Consider the following 14,431-nt stretch of genomic DNA (forward strand, 5'->3'; position numbering starts at 1 on the left):
AGACATCAACAACATAGACCAATCTAATCTAGTAGTTCAAGATCGCAAAAACTCTTTCACAGCCTCCCCCCACACCGGACCCCGCTTATACCAATGAATCTGAGGCGCACTGCCCTCTTTCAACCCGTCAATAGCACTGGCCATTTCCTCGCCCAGACCCTCATCTTTGATCATCTGGAGTGGATAAGTGTATGTGTGGACCGCAAACACAAGGGCCTTTGTGTGGGGAAGACGATGGAGCGTCTGTCTTTCACATCGAAGCAACGTCTATCCGATCATCAGATTTACCCCACAGCCACCAAGTGCAATAAGACAGGATAGACCACTCACCGTATCAACATCCAACTCCCCAACCTTAATCTCCTCATCCACTACCTTCTTCCTCTCCTCATCCCCCGCATCCTTCCTCCCATGCGTCATCCCAAACGCCGCAAAAAGCGGTGTATCAAGCGTGACACTCCAATTCACCCGCTGCACGAACTTCCCCACCTCGAGGCGCGCAAAGAAGCGATCCATGCTCTTCTCGAGCTTCTCCGCGTACCCAGGCACCGGCGTGTGTATCTCAGCCAGCCGGCGCCCAAGCTTCTTGCTGAGATCGAACCCGGCCGGGAAGTGCACGGTGTAGGCGTGCAGAACGTATTTCTCGTCCTCACCGTCTGCGTCGTCGCTTGGTACGGTCTTCTCTGGAAGCAGGATGATGAAGTCTTCGTCTACCCAAGTTCCGAGTGTTTCGAGGGCTTTGCGGCTTGTTTCTGGGGAGTGGGGTGGGAGTTCAATGGGGATTTGCTTTCCTGTGACTTTGCTTTCAAGGACAGGGACGTTCCCTTTGAAATCGCTGTCTCTAGTAGTCGTCAATCGGAACATGGTCGGATACCGACTTGGTAGATAGACACCCAGCACGAACTCATATAATTCGTAGATGGCTGCCTGCACGCGTTCGCTGTCCCCCTTCACGCCGACGACAGTGTCGTGGTACTTCTCCAGAAGCTGGGCCCGCAGCGCGAGACGGTCTTTGTAGGTTTTGTCCATCTGGAGGAAATCAGAAGGGTCGAGCTGTCTTAGACCTTCTCGTTGTTAGATGATGTCTCTGTATAAGCCCGCGGAAGGGCCACATACCCATCGTCAGATGGTATTTCGGCTTGAAGGGCCGAAATGATAACGGTTCTGTCGCTTCCCAGTTGAATCCTGGCAGAGGCTCGATCGGCGGGTAGCCATTGTTTGCATTGTGGGGTGTGTTTTCAGGACTGTTGGGATCGAGGGTTGGGTTCTTCTACAGTGGTTAACGCTGGTTTGTTTGGTATAGCCTGACGTCCCGAAGCGAACGAGAGACATACTCGGTTCCAGTATCCGAAGAGCCATGTTCCGAGGGCGATGAACACGATTATGAGGGGGTTCCGTTCGATGTAGAAAATCAATGAGTCGATATATCCATGGTGTGCCATTACTTGTACAATACTGGTTTATTCGAATGGAGTGGACACGATATTTCTCACAACAGTTCTCAATCCTCAGGACACGTAGAAGTGGGAGATGCGGAGAAGATGCAAGACAAAGGTACCTGGGCTACGATGATATACCTGCGAATTAGATAGCCGTCCAGGCCGTGATTGGCTCCAATCTCCGCTCGACGTTGATTGACCTGAATACCGAGTATCAAATACATCGTCTCTTTAGTATATGCAATTCGAAGATCAGTATCGATATATACATGTATAATGCTGGGTATCAAAAGATGTGGACAAGGATAGACAAAATGGACCTGGGTAACTTTTGGTGGGAATGGCCGTGTACCACAGAATTCTCGAAATCAACATAAAGAGTGAACACGGAGGCATGGTTGAAGAGCAGAATCACATGGGTTCCACTCGCGATGTGCATGCCTCGATTCATGACGAATGATGCATTGGACTGGCTATCCCCGGGTGTCACTGACCACAGCACAGCACACTCCCGAGACAGTCAAGCCCCAACCCCAGGTAGCGATCCAGTCGCACCGTAAATCATAAACAAAGTGAGAGACGAAGGGTGCGAGCGAGCATGAATGGACAACAAAGTTTGCTATTCCCCCCCTTTAGTCCTTCTCCTCAGCTCCCCCGCACTGTCCCCATAGGTATTGTCGTGTCCCATCAGCCCGAACTTCCTCCGTTGTCCATCCGGTCTCTCACTTAAACTGGGGGCACGCGGTCGTCGTCGTCCCCTCGCCCGGCCCCCAATCACCGGAAATTCCCACGCCAGCATTCGCCAAAGGTACAGGGTCAGATCGAAGAGGAGGAGGGCCGCCCAGGGAATGATCGTCATCAAGCCGAGGAAAAACTATCCACGAAATCATCATTAGTTTCAGAAATCAACAAATGACCGTCCAAAGAACAGACGACCAAGGAAGGGTAAGGAAGATATACAAAGATGCGAACGACCCAGGTTTCGGCCTCCTGGGGCAGTAGTGTATACCAAGCCATGATGTCACTTTCTTTTCGAACTTTCCACCCTCTTCTTCCTAGTTTCCTCCAATCACGAATATCAAGAAATCGAGTTGTTTTGGTCTTCGTTGGGGGCAGGAATCGACCGAAAGGCTGGTCGTTGTTGCGAGCCAAGACAATAATCGCTAGCACATGTATCCTATCCGTAGACGGTGACGATAGCGGAACCTAGGCAGCCAGGAATCCCCCGCACGGAACCCAACTGATAGACATCTGTGCTTTGAGAGCTTCGGATCGGCAGCAACACGCAGATGGCGTACTCGCAGTCGAGCGAAACCCACTATCGATTATCGATGCGCCTTGTTTTTGGCCCCCAGATAGTCTCTGACCTCGGCTTTGGTGGTTCCTGAATGGACCAGGTGACGCGGTGCGATGACACGGCGGTTGACAGAGAGTCGTTCAATCGATGATAGAAAAAGTAGCTCTCGGAGTTGAAGAGGAATAATCAGTCTCATCCGGTGTAGTGATGTCAAAAGGAACAAGCTCAGGGGTGAAAAGGACCGACAAATCAGTCACCCGAGGTTCCGGACAGCAAGTCCGCCGTTCCTGACCTTATCTTATCGGTCAACAACACTCCGTCCATGTTCTATGCGATGTAGCATCATGAGTTGTTACCCTATTTATATCTGTTGGTCCAAGTAAACATGATTCTTTGGAATGGCATATGTGACCTGGCTGTACATCTACAGCACACTTAGTATATACTAGACTATCATTACAACGTGTCAGCTGATCCTTTTCCAGCACACCAGACCACAGATGGAGATACTATGCCATGATTCTATACAATGGACTGTCACTGACTGAATCAAGAGTTGAATAATTCTTCTGAAGGCTTGACTTCCCAACCATTGCTCGTATCAGCTTTATCAACAGCATGTATTCCAACAATTTTCGCCAGAAATATATATTTATAAACAAGGGAACTTGATACAGCTCAGACACAGCCACAGATATATATCATGGTGCGGTATATATCTAACCTCATCTATCAAATCATACAAAACTTCTTTATTACTATTTTTGTTGATTGATCACTATCTAGAATACCATCAATTCCTAACATCAGAAGTACTGCCTAAACACATGGCTTGCAATTCTCATGGAACGGACGACCACGTCCCACAATTGAGATATCAACTGGCTCGCTGTCCACCTGCAGACCAGTCAGACGCGCGGAACCCAATCATTGAATCACATTTCTCCAATATCCTCCAAGAATTAGAATCCAGACTGGTGGTGGTGCTACCAACATCTAAGACCCCATGATGACCTGGAATCTTCAGTCAGCCAGCTTCCTAAGCGGATATAGATATAGAATTTTCCCTTTTCCGCGGCATTTCTTTCTGCACGAGCGCCATTATGCCGAGCTGACTCTGCAAGAAATCTCATGCGTGGAATGCGATCTTATGAAATGGTCAGATTGGTTGGTTGTACAGAAGGGGAACATGTTGACGGCAACGCTGGCTGGAATGGTTAGCATGCACAGCGAGATCTACAGGGGGTTTTTACTGCCCTACTGGTACAAGAAACGCACTGTTTGGTGGCCCGGCAGATGGTATACTCTGTGAGAAATGTTTTTTCCAGCTGATTGAGATCTTTCTTCAGATGGCTGATGTCCAAGGTCGTGCTTGTGCAACCTTCAAAACGCTGCATGGTCAGCATTGGGCATGTTGTCTCAGCTTACTGCGCAGTGACCAGTATCTGTTAATTGATGGGTATGTGCGATGTTGCATTCGTACTGTCGAGTTGAGGAAATATCAATCGTTTTCTGAGGTCTATCTTGCTGGTACGGAAGAGAGCAGAGTTGTAGCCCGGTAGGAGGAGGATAGTAAACATTATTTGATATTGACCACCAAGAAGGACAGAAGATGGAGATAAAACAAATACGGTAATATAAACTCAAAATCGAGAATAGACGCTAGGAACCCTGATCCTGCAAGTTGCTTCTGCTTATCCCACCACTAGGGTTTGCTCTCGAAAAGGGTATACTTTTCTTTGTCCTACTCTCGAACTGTACGAGAGGCACATGCGTATAAATAAGACCCTGTATCTCTAGATACAATCCAGCAGTCCCATCAAATCTCCAACCCTACATACTGTACCAGTCTCACGCGAGCACAGCAACAACCATGGACGCAGCCATCCAGCAAATCAAGAACATATACACCCAAGCGGACGAAGACACCCGCAAGAGCATCAAGAATGAGCTCAACAACCTTCAGACCTTCTTCCGGTCTGATCTGGATCTTGTCAGCTTGATGGCAGATGGAGTGAGTGATCTAATCTCGACATACCACTCCCACACATATGAGCCTGGCTAACCCTAACCCAACGAAAAGCCAGTCAGGTTCGGTATGGCCAAGGTCGGAATTGATCTTGGTACGTTTAAGATGCTCAGAGACCATGGAGAGTCGCTCTCGACGGCGCAGTTGGCAGAGAAGTCGGGTGCTGCTCCGGAGCTCTTAGGTGCGTAACGAGATCATATATCTCTTGGGGATGAGCTCATATGATGAAGACTCTGCTAAGTATTTATAGAGCGAGTCCTGCGCGCACAGGCGACTTTCAATCTGATCGACCAGACCGGCGACGACAAATTCAAGGCCAATCGTCTGACCGGCATATGCGCCGACGAGCATGCCTCAGCGCTGCTATCGCACCAGTGAGCCACCACCACCTCCCCCCCCCCTCCCCTACTCATACATCAAACCACCAACTAACCACCCCTTAAAAGATACGACCTCTTCGGCCCAGCTTTCAGCGCCCTCCCCTCCTTCCTCAAATCCCGCGCCTACAAACCCGTCACCTCCAGCAAAGACACCGCCTTCCAACAAGCCCACAACACAACCCTAACCTCCTTCGAATACCTCACCCAGCACCCCGAACACATGGAGCATTTCGAAAAGGGCATGAAAATGATGTACTACGACAACTGGTGGTTCGACGTGTATCCCGTCCGCTCCGAAACCCACCATTCTTCCCCCAGCGAAACGCTCCTCATCGACCTCGGCGGCTGCCAGGGCCAGCAAGCCATCGCCTTCCGGACCAAATTCAGCGATGTCCCCGGCCGGGTCGTCGTGCAGGATATGCCGGAGACGCTGGCGGGGGCGGGTCCCGCTGAGGGGGTGGAGTTGATTGCGCATGACTTCTTCACGCCGCAGCCGATTGAGAGGGCGAAGTTCTACTATATGAGGCGGGTGCTGCATGATTGGCCGGATGAGGAGTGTGTGCGGATTCTGAGGAATATTGTTCCTGTTATGGCGCCGGACTCGCGCATTATTATTGATGAGATGGTGTTGCCGGAGAGGGATGTGCCGGAGTTTGCGGTTTATATTGACGTTACGATGTTTGCGGCGAATGGGGGTGCTGAGCGGACTACGAGGGAGTGGAAGGCGTTGTTGGATAGGGCGGGTTTGAGGGTGTTGAGTATTTTGCCGTATGATCCGAAGTTGATGTCGGTTATTGAGGCGGTGCCTAAGTAAGTGGTTTTGGGCTCTGGGGTTGGTCGGGTATGTGTGGTAGAAATTGAGATTGTCATCCTTGGAATAGATGCACTATTATTCCGCGATATTTATATTTTCCTTGGTAGACTGATACATTGATCCAGGCCTACTGTCTAGTGTCCATTGACCATATCCTCCTTGCCTGTCAAATCGCAAAATGCCTTGAAAGTGGTGAAGGCGTTCTCTTCATCCGGCTTCGTCCCCGTGTTCTCAATAGCGCACTCAGCGGTGGCACCGACGAAGAACACATAGCCCTCGTGGATCTCCTCCGTCTTGTGGCCCACGGTAATCTTTCCGCTGCCGCCGGTGCAGATCACGATACTGGGGCCGGCCAGACCGTCAAAGGTCGCCTTGGCCCCAGTCCGGTAGAGGTCCGTCTTGACCACGCTGAATTCCTCAATCGGGGGATCGTAGAGCATACAGGACGAGGCACTCGAGTAAGCGGGAACATTCAGCACGGCGTACGGATAGTCCGTGGGTTCCAGCTTCTGTGCTTCGATCGGCGCGTAAGAGTAGGTCAGCATCTCGGTGAGCGTGTCCACGTCTTTGAACTTGGGGGTGAACCCGGCCCGGACCACGTTGTCGGACGACGCCATGCACTCGATGATGTCGCCGGAGATATACGCGTGGATGTCGTCGGCCTTGAGGAACATGGCCTCGCCGGGGGCCAGTTCAACGAAGTTGAGGAAGAAGAAGACGAAGAGGCCGATATCGTTCGGGAATTGGCTGTTGAGGCGAACGGCGATCGCGGCCAGCTTGGCCGGGTCACTCGGGTTCGTCTCCGGGGTGGTCGCGGAGGTAGCGAAAGTAGCTGGGGAGCCTTCCGCGGCGGCCACCAGCTCTTTGGCGGCCGTCTCGATGCTTTCCGGCGAGGCGTTCATCAGCGCCGTGAAGACTGCGCGCAGCGCATCCTTGTTGCGCTGCACGACCGCAATATCCTCCGAGTCTTCCGAGCCCTTGACTGCCGACTCGAACTGGGCGGCCGCCTGTTCGCCGACCAGCTGACGTAGGGGTGCCACCGCGCTGAGGAAGTGGGAGACCTCCTGCAACGGACGGAAGCCACAGAGTCCCTCGAAGGGCGTGATGGCAATGGTCATTTCCGGTTTGTGGTTGTCATCTACCGGAACAATTATCAGCACGCACGTTGCGCCAGACACGGTCATCCTGACTCGCACTCACCGGGGTAGTTCTGGGGATCTCTGGCATGAAGCCTCTGGGCGAGTTTCTTGTTCGGATGCGCCTGAATGCTCAACGCTTTCCTGATCGACAGAACTTTGAACAAGAACGGAAGCTTGTTCTCGTATCTCTCGCTCACCTCCGTCGACATGAGAGCCTGGTTGTCTTGGACCATATCGAGGAGGGTGCGCTGGGTCTCGAGGTCTTTGGACGGGAGGGAAGGATGCGTGCCCATCCACAACTACACCGAGTCAGCAGTGTCGGCTATCGACAGATGAAGGATAGAACCACCTCCGCGTACGGTTTCTCGGCGTCGATGGAGAAGTCGGGGGTCGCCGTGGTGGCCGCATATCTCGCCGCGGCGGACTCGGGGCCAACCTTGCCTAATCACGATCGAATTAGTATGGAAAGCTTTCAAATCACCACGCGATACACCACGTATCCACCACTTACCCCAGTCATAGCTGTTGACGCCTTCAGGTCCGTTGATTAGCGCGACATTCCAACAATGAAGTGTAGATACCCACCGCATTGAAGCCGAAGCAAAGGCACCTGCATTGTGTATAGAGTTTCGGAGTGATTTGAGAGGGAATCACGTAGAGGACAGAGATCCGATTAACCAGAGGGCGGGTAAAATAAGAAACAAGAGTAAGAATGCTCTGGGAGTGGCATCATTGTTATATCTGCTTCTTGGATGGGAAGTGCCCCTCCTGTATGGTAATGGAGTCCACTCGAGGTGGGCGGACGGTCGGCTCCTTGCCCCATTGGGCTCTCCGGATGCAGCTGCGTCTGGCCAATCAGGCGGCCGGGATTTTGAGGCCGAGTCAGGCAGGCGGTAGGATAGAGATTGGCAGAATAAAAAATAAAATCAAATAATCCCGACAGGGAGATGAGACGACGGATCACCACGAGCCATTCTTGATTTCAGACTGTTGACTCTGACTGTTACGATACACATTGAATGATCTTACCAGACTCGATTTGATTCTGTCATTCTTGTTGCCTTCCATTCTGTGGTCTGTATGTTTCGCGCCTCGTTGCGGTCTGTTTCAGACCCTCTTCGCGAACATGTCTGCTTCTCCTGTCTAGCCCAGCGTCTGGGTTCGCGCTCTTCTCCTCGCTTTTACTCGACTGCCGCGTCACCGGTTACATCGGCTGAAAAATCTACGGAACACTCGCCGGTGAAGGAAACGAAGGTAGGGCGGCAGCACTTCCCCGACAGGTCAGCAGAGCGCTAACATTGAAACGCGCAGTCACAGAAGAAACCGTCGCATTCAGAGAAGAAACCCTCGCCCAAACCAAAGAAAGACGCGAAATCGAAGAAAACGAATCAAGATGATGGCAAGAAATCGAGATCGGCCCCCGCGGGCGCACCGTCGAACAAAGCTGGACCCCCTCGTATCACCCGAAAGGTGTCCGGAATTGCCGCGTTAGATCGCTCCAAGAACCAGAAGATGACTCGTGAGAAATCGCAGTCGATTGCCTCTCAGAAGTTGCAACAAAAGGTGAAGGGTCCGGTGGCGCAGGAACTGAAAGAGATGGTACCGAATCGGAAATCCCACCAACGTGAACCCCGAAGTAAAGATGCGGCCTCGGTCAGTTGCGCTGTCTATGCCATGGGAGGTGGATTGGTTCGCTAATCAGGGTTATAGAACTCTCCTGTCCAAGCTTCGGTGCAGTCGATCATCACGCAAATCCAGAACGGAAAACCCAATGTCTCGGGCAGTAAGGAAACGCCCGAGGATTTGTCGTTCGTCATGAGTTCGATATTTCCCAAGGAAACCGGGTCCGTCGACACGAGCAATTTGAAAATGAAGCGTATGTATCTGACCTGACCTGTGGATTGGCCCAGGACGCGTACTGATTGCGACTAGCACTCGACTATGAAAGACCGGATGTCCCGCGGCTTTCGTTCGGATTGGAGAGGGTCTTGTTCAAGTATGTTCATCCATCAAACCCCATCTCAATACATAAGCTGATGTGTCTAGCCCCGGCGTCTATCACCTCCGTGACCCGCGGTCCCGCGTCTACAACTTCGATCCTTACCTTGGCGCCATCATGCCCGTATCCGAGTTCGACTTTGACGCGTTAAAAGCCTACATCACCTCCTCCAAGGATGAAACCCTCGCCGGTATCGCCCGAGCCGAGAAGAAGAAGTACATCGGGTCCTCGTCGAGCATGACATCGGTCCTCTCGCACTTCCACTATCTCCTCTCCAACTGGAGAGGTGTCGACACGCGGATGATGTCCCAGAATTTCCCAGACCACATGCGCAGCTTCACGCGACTCTTGCGATCTCCCGCCGCCATGTTCCTCCGGTATCAGAACGGGTCTTATGCCATCGACGCGGACAAGGAATTCGACTCGGCGAACATTCTCATGAACCTGGGCAAGTCCATGGAGAAGCTCCTGACTCTGCCCAAGGAGGACTTTGAGCGCTACCGTCGAACCCACGAGAACAAGATCTCGGCCGAGGAAGAACAGGCCATCCCCGAGGCCTACCACTATTCGACCATGGGCGATTTCCTGATGCGGTCCCAGCTGGACGCCTACGACCCGCGACTGCCCGGAACTGGCATGTTCGATCTGAAGACCCGCGCCGTCGTCTCCATCCGAATGGATGCCCGCAACTTTGAGCACGGGCTGGGCTACGAGATTCGCCATGTCCAGGGAGGGTACGAGTCTTACGAGCGCGAGTACTACGATATGATCCGGGCCGCGTTCCTGAAGTACTCGCTCCAGGTCCGGATCGGCCGGATGGACGGTATCTTCGTGGCTTTCCACAACATCGAGCGCATCTTCGGTTTCCAGTACGTCAGTCTGCCCGAGATGGACCAGGCGTTGCACGGACAGACAGACACCTCGCTGGGCGACGCCGAGTTCCGACTGAGCATCGGGCTGTGGAACAAGATCCTCGACAAAGTGACAGCCAAGTTCCCTAAGCGGTCGATCCGCCTGCACTTTGAGACCCGCGACGCGCAGACCCCGTTCATGTACATCTTCGCCGAGCCCGTCACCAACGACGAGATCGAGTACATCCAGACCAAGAACCAAGCGGAGATCGACGCGTACCAGCGCCGAATCCTGAATCTGGAGCCCAAAGACGGCAACGACGACCTCGACGAGACGCCCGCCAGCCCCGAAAAGCCCGCAGCCAACTCCCAACCGACGGCCGAGCAAAACGCCCAACCCGACGCACAAGCCGCGTATGACTCGTCCGCGCCCCCCGACGAGTCCTTCCTCGCCGAGCTCGAAGCCGAGGAAGCCGACCTGTTCAAAGGCAAGGAGATCATGGCGATGACGCTGGTGGTCAAGAATCTCGTCAACGGCTCCCCCGTCGACCGGCCCATGGTCTTCCGCGCCGACGACAAGTGGACCGTGGAGTACGAGCTGAGCGAGTTGCAGGGCAAGCAGGTGAGCAGGCTTTACAATGCCTGCCAGACACGTCGGGAGAAGGCCCTGTCAGGCCGCGGGGAGGACGAGGCGGACGCGGCCTCTAACGTCTATATCCGACGACTGCGCGATCTGGCCATGAAGGGGCGTGCCTACCGCGCCAAGCAGGATGATTTTGACAGCAAGCATGGCACGGTTGTCCTGGATGAGGATGTATAATCGTCTGGCATGATTGTACCCGGGGAAGTTCCGGTGAATGTATATTAATATCCCGCATAGGTTTTGCTCTTTTTTATTGGGGTGGGTTGTACAATACGCTTTTGGTTTACGTTTATTGGCCATAGAGTCGGAATTACGAATGTTGAATTTATGATCTATGTATGTTGGCGCAGTGCCAAGACCTCGGGATATTGAGTCGGTAAATGGGGATATCGAGCGTCGGTAGATGGGGATATCAAGCGTCGGTAGATGGGGATATCAAGCGTCGGTAGATGGGGATATCAAGTCGGTAGTTGGGGATTGAGGCGTCCGTATTTGATATTCATGCTCACAATCTCTACTGAATTCACTACATCTATATTCCACTATGATGTTGAACCTCATTCCCCAAGTCGACTCACGATCTACCCTGGCGCGAATCACCTTACCTCTATATCATATACCCGCCCACCTAGTAGTATACCCACAACCCCCAATATCAACCTACACACATGCATGCATATGACATACATCAAACCTCATTCCCACTCAAGCAGCGCAAACGCAGCAGCATAGTGCATGCAGTCCAGCCCAATACATCATACATAGCATAATACATGCAGTAGCGCGACTGCTTCTCTACCTACGCGCCATGCACACCTCGCAGACCAATGTATAATGTATCAAGCTATCGTTCATCCTTCGCATATATGTATGTGAGCGGTTATCTGTGCTTCTGCTTGCATAATGCATATATTCGGGCTGGATGTGTCGGTCTGGCTTATGCCGCTGCGTTGATGTGTGGGTTGTCATTGCTGGGACCTGCTTAGTTGACTGACTGCCTTGTTTGTTTTGACCTGCAATGCCTCGAATTTCATTTTTATATAGATTTTAGAAGTTATGAATGTGCTGTTGGATTACTTGATTGAAATTCTTCCATTCATAACTATATATATATATATATATATATCATAGTAAAATGGGTTCTTCTTTGGTCTCTGAGACTACTGATTATATGACACTGTATTTCAGATGTCTATATTAGTTTGTTACTGGCTTGTATCATCTCATAGTTTGGGGCAGATAATTAGAATTAATCAAGCGCTTGAGATGCATCATCACGCTGGAATCATAGCGCATGCACACGCCCATTATATCCACACTCACATCCACATAAATAGATATTCATCACATATTCATCATCATCATAATAATAAACCAATCCCATCTACAAAGAATACACAAACTCATGATTCTCCCTATCCGTCAGATCCAACCACTCCTGGTTCTCCATGCGGACATAGTCCGGCGCAGCTCGCTTCAGCGCCTTCTTCTTGTTCTCGCGGTCATACCACCACCAGATGAAGGCCATGATCATCAGGCAGACGCCCCAGCAGACGATGAGGGTGATTTCGGCGGGCACGTAGCGGGGGGCGTCTTCGGGGCGGAAAGCTTGGGGACCTTTTTGTGCTTGTTAGACTTATTCCTTGCTTGCCCCTTGTTGTTCTCGTTCTTTCAGTTGGGATGGGAATCAAGAATGAATGGCTTACCAATGATATTGCCCGCGCAGTATCCGATCAGGTATAAAGCTGCTACTGTGGTTTTCTTGGTGTATCCCGCGACGTTGGAGGAGATGAGCGCGAGCAGGGCGACGAATGGTGTTGGGCTAGCTTGCGTCATGTAGTAGCCGATGAGACGGCCGACGTTGTTGCTTAGGGGCAGAGCCACGATGAGGACCATGCCGACGATGGAGGCTACCAGCCCGCCCATGCTGCACAGGATGCGCTGGCCCGTGTATTGCCCGATGTATCCGCTGAGTAGCAGGGCGACGATCTCGACTGCGCCGCCCGGGGTGCCGTAGAGTAAGCTTTGCTCTTCTGTATAACCGAAACTGGTGATCTGGACGAGTGTTAGGATTGCATCTGAGGCAGGGTGAAAAGCTAGCTATCATGGTGGAGGGAGGTTGTATATGGAAATAGAAGGGTGACTGACCAGTTGATTAAAAAAATTCGTGATACCACCATTAGGAATATTAGCGATGATAGCGAAAAAGAAAAAAGCCCAAGTCATCGGATCCATAAGAGTCTCCACAATCTGGTACTTCTTGTAATGCTTATTCCCAATACCCTGCTGGTTGACTCGCACGCGGGCAATCGCCAGCAGCCGGTCCTCCTTCTTGAGCCACCGCGCATTCAGCTGGCTGTCAGGGACAACCCAGAGGAAGATCAGTCCCAGCGCGACGGTCAGGAAACCGGTGACGAGGAAGACGATCTTCCAGGGGTCGATGGCCGATCCGTGGATGCGGGTTCCCACCGCGATCCCGTACGCTACGAGACCTCCGAAGATCTGGCCCCAGCCGTTGAAGCTGAACCAGATGTTGACCCGGCTGCTGTGTTCGGATTTGGTGTACCACTGCGGTGGGCTGTTAGAAGATGGGTTGCGCTGGGACGTGGGGGGTGGGGCTCACCTGAGCGGTTAACAGTGCGAAGCCTGGGGTGACAGAAGCCTCGAAGACTCCGAGGAAGAAGCTGCAAAATTAGTTAACCTATATACCAGCTTCGCGTCAAGAAAAGAGTCTCACCGGATCGCAACGCCGCCAGAGAAGTTCGTGACGCCAGCGAAACAGCAGAGAATGGAGCCCCAGATAATAATACACGCGGCGGAATATTTGCCTAGCGGAAGCATCTGCAGCAGCCGGCTGGTCGGATATTCCCAAGCCAAATACCCTAGAAATTTATCATTAGGTACACGCGACGCCATGGAGTCCGCGAGTGGTCACCAACCGAAGTAGAACAAACTGGCCAGCCACTGATACTGGTCGTGCTTCAACGACAGGTCCTCCTTGATTCCCATCACACTGGCGTATGAGAGTGTGGTTTCTGTTATTTCCGGCTGGTTAACATCCCATCCGGGCAATAGCGTCGCTTTGGAAGAGAAGCAACATACTGTCTAGATAGTTCATGCCGTAAACGACACACATGATGGGCATCATGTGCCAGTCGATCCTCCTTAGAAGACGCTTGTTTGTCGCCTCGTCTAGCTCGATCGCCTCGCCCTGCAGGTCCTGAATGGCCTGCATGGCCTCATCTGCATCGTGGGAATGCTTCTCCAAGGTGGGGTCGACATGCTTCTCCGCTTCCACCGTGGACGGCGGCGCGGCTTTCTCGTCGGCCATGGCGGGCAAACAACTAGCGGAACAAGCAGAAAAACACTAGACAAGCCACAAGTTGGAGAAGAGAAAAAGAGGATTGAAAGGAACGAAGGATTCAGAAGGAGGGGAGGCACCCGATTTATCAACTGCCAGATCGATATCCGATTAAGCGTCACCGCAACTTCCCCTCACGGGCACGAGCGGAAATGCACCACGCAAGGGCGGAAACCTTTGAACAAACCAGGATAACAGCAACGCATCTTCTCCTCTTCGGGGTTGTTATCTCGCAGCGTTGCAGCGCGCGATATCCGGGGTAGACCTAGTGTACTCCAGTCTCCACTCTTCGCCATCGGGCGAGTGGAGGCCGAGGGGAAACCAAACCACGAGAGTTAGGAGGAGTGGGGAAGCGGGAGGGGATGGACGTTTCGCTCGGGGAAAGGATGCACGGTGGAGAAGTCCATGGCTTGGAGATTGTTTGGCCGTCATTGGATGGGCATTATCGGGGGGGTTTGTTCATTGACAAATTCCGTTTC

At 52.3% G+C, this 14,431-nt stretch overlaps 5 protein-coding genes across 5 annotated transcripts; 2 read left to right on the forward strand and 3 right to left on the reverse strand.

Annotated features, from left to right (window-relative positions):
- Positions 1–18: 18 nt before the first annotated feature.
- On the reverse strand, positions 19–1,505 carry P168DRAFT_326131 (heme-dependent oxidative N-demethylase family protein). The gene is made up of 4 exons (XM_024841090.1): positions 1,335–1,505; positions 1,117–1,267; positions 331–1,064; positions 19–267 (listed from the first exon to the last, which is right to left on the reverse strand). Exons 1-4 carry the CDS (start codon positions 1,440–1,442, stop codon positions 37–39), a joined length of 1,224 nt encoding a protein of 407 aa, XP_024694415.1. The 5' UTR covers positions 1,443–1,505; the 3' UTR covers positions 19–36.
- A 3,040-nt stretch (positions 1,506–4,545) lies between these two features.
- On the forward strand, positions 4,546–6,058 carry P168DRAFT_303532 (methyltransferase B). Its single transcript, XM_024838767.1, has 4 exons — positions 4,546–4,750; positions 4,820–4,946; positions 5,016–5,139; positions 5,212–6,058. Exons 1-4 carry the CDS (start codon positions 4,610–4,612, stop codon positions 5,957–5,959), a joined length of 1,140 nt encoding a protein of 379 aa, XP_024694416.1. The 5' UTR covers positions 4,546–4,609; the 3' UTR covers positions 5,960–6,058.
- On the reverse strand, positions 6,030–7,844 carry pmi1 (mannose-6-phosphate isomerase pmi1). The gene is made up of 5 exons (XM_024836954.1): positions 7,684–7,844; positions 7,610–7,630; positions 7,448–7,539; positions 7,160–7,397; positions 6,030–7,097 (listed from the first exon to the last, which is right to left on the reverse strand). Exons 1-5 carry the CDS (start codon positions 7,712–7,714, stop codon positions 6,094–6,096), a joined length of 1,386 nt encoding a protein of 461 aa, XP_024694417.1. The 5' UTR covers positions 7,715–7,844; the 3' UTR covers positions 6,030–6,093.
- A 462-nt stretch (positions 7,845–8,306) lies between these two features.
- On the forward strand, positions 8,307–10,858 carry P168DRAFT_303534 (Pet127 family protein). Its single transcript, XM_024838768.1, has 5 exons — positions 8,307–8,352; positions 8,410–8,751; positions 8,809–8,974; positions 9,031–9,094; positions 9,145–10,858. The coding sequence occupies exons 2-5, from the start codon at positions 8,611–8,613 to the stop codon at positions 10,766–10,768; spliced, it is 1,995 nt and encodes a 664-aa protein (XP_024694418.1). The 5' UTR covers positions 8,307–8,352; positions 8,410–8,610; the 3' UTR covers positions 10,769–10,858.
- Positions 10,859–11,975: 1,117 nt separating this feature from the next.
- On the reverse strand, positions 11,976–13,922 carry P168DRAFT_233666 (allantoate permease family MFS transporter; the record flags this gene model as incomplete). Its single annotated transcript, XM_024833379.1, has 7 exons — positions 11,976–12,208; positions 12,298–12,646; positions 12,740–13,159; positions 13,215–13,275; positions 13,329–13,473; positions 13,531–13,626; positions 13,694–13,922. 7 exons carry the CDS (start codon positions 13,920–13,922, stop codon positions 11,976–11,978), a joined length of 1,533 nt encoding a protein of 510 aa, XP_024694419.1.
- Between the last annotated feature and the right edge of the window lie 509 nt (positions 13,923–14,431).

Source organism: Aspergillus campestris (assembly GCF_002847485.1).
Source record: "Aspergillus campestris IBT 28561 chromosome Unknown P168scaffold_4, whole genome shotgun sequence".
Lineage (NCBI taxonomy): Eukaryota > Fungi > Ascomycota > Eurotiomycetes > Eurotiales > Aspergillaceae > Aspergillus > Aspergillus campestris.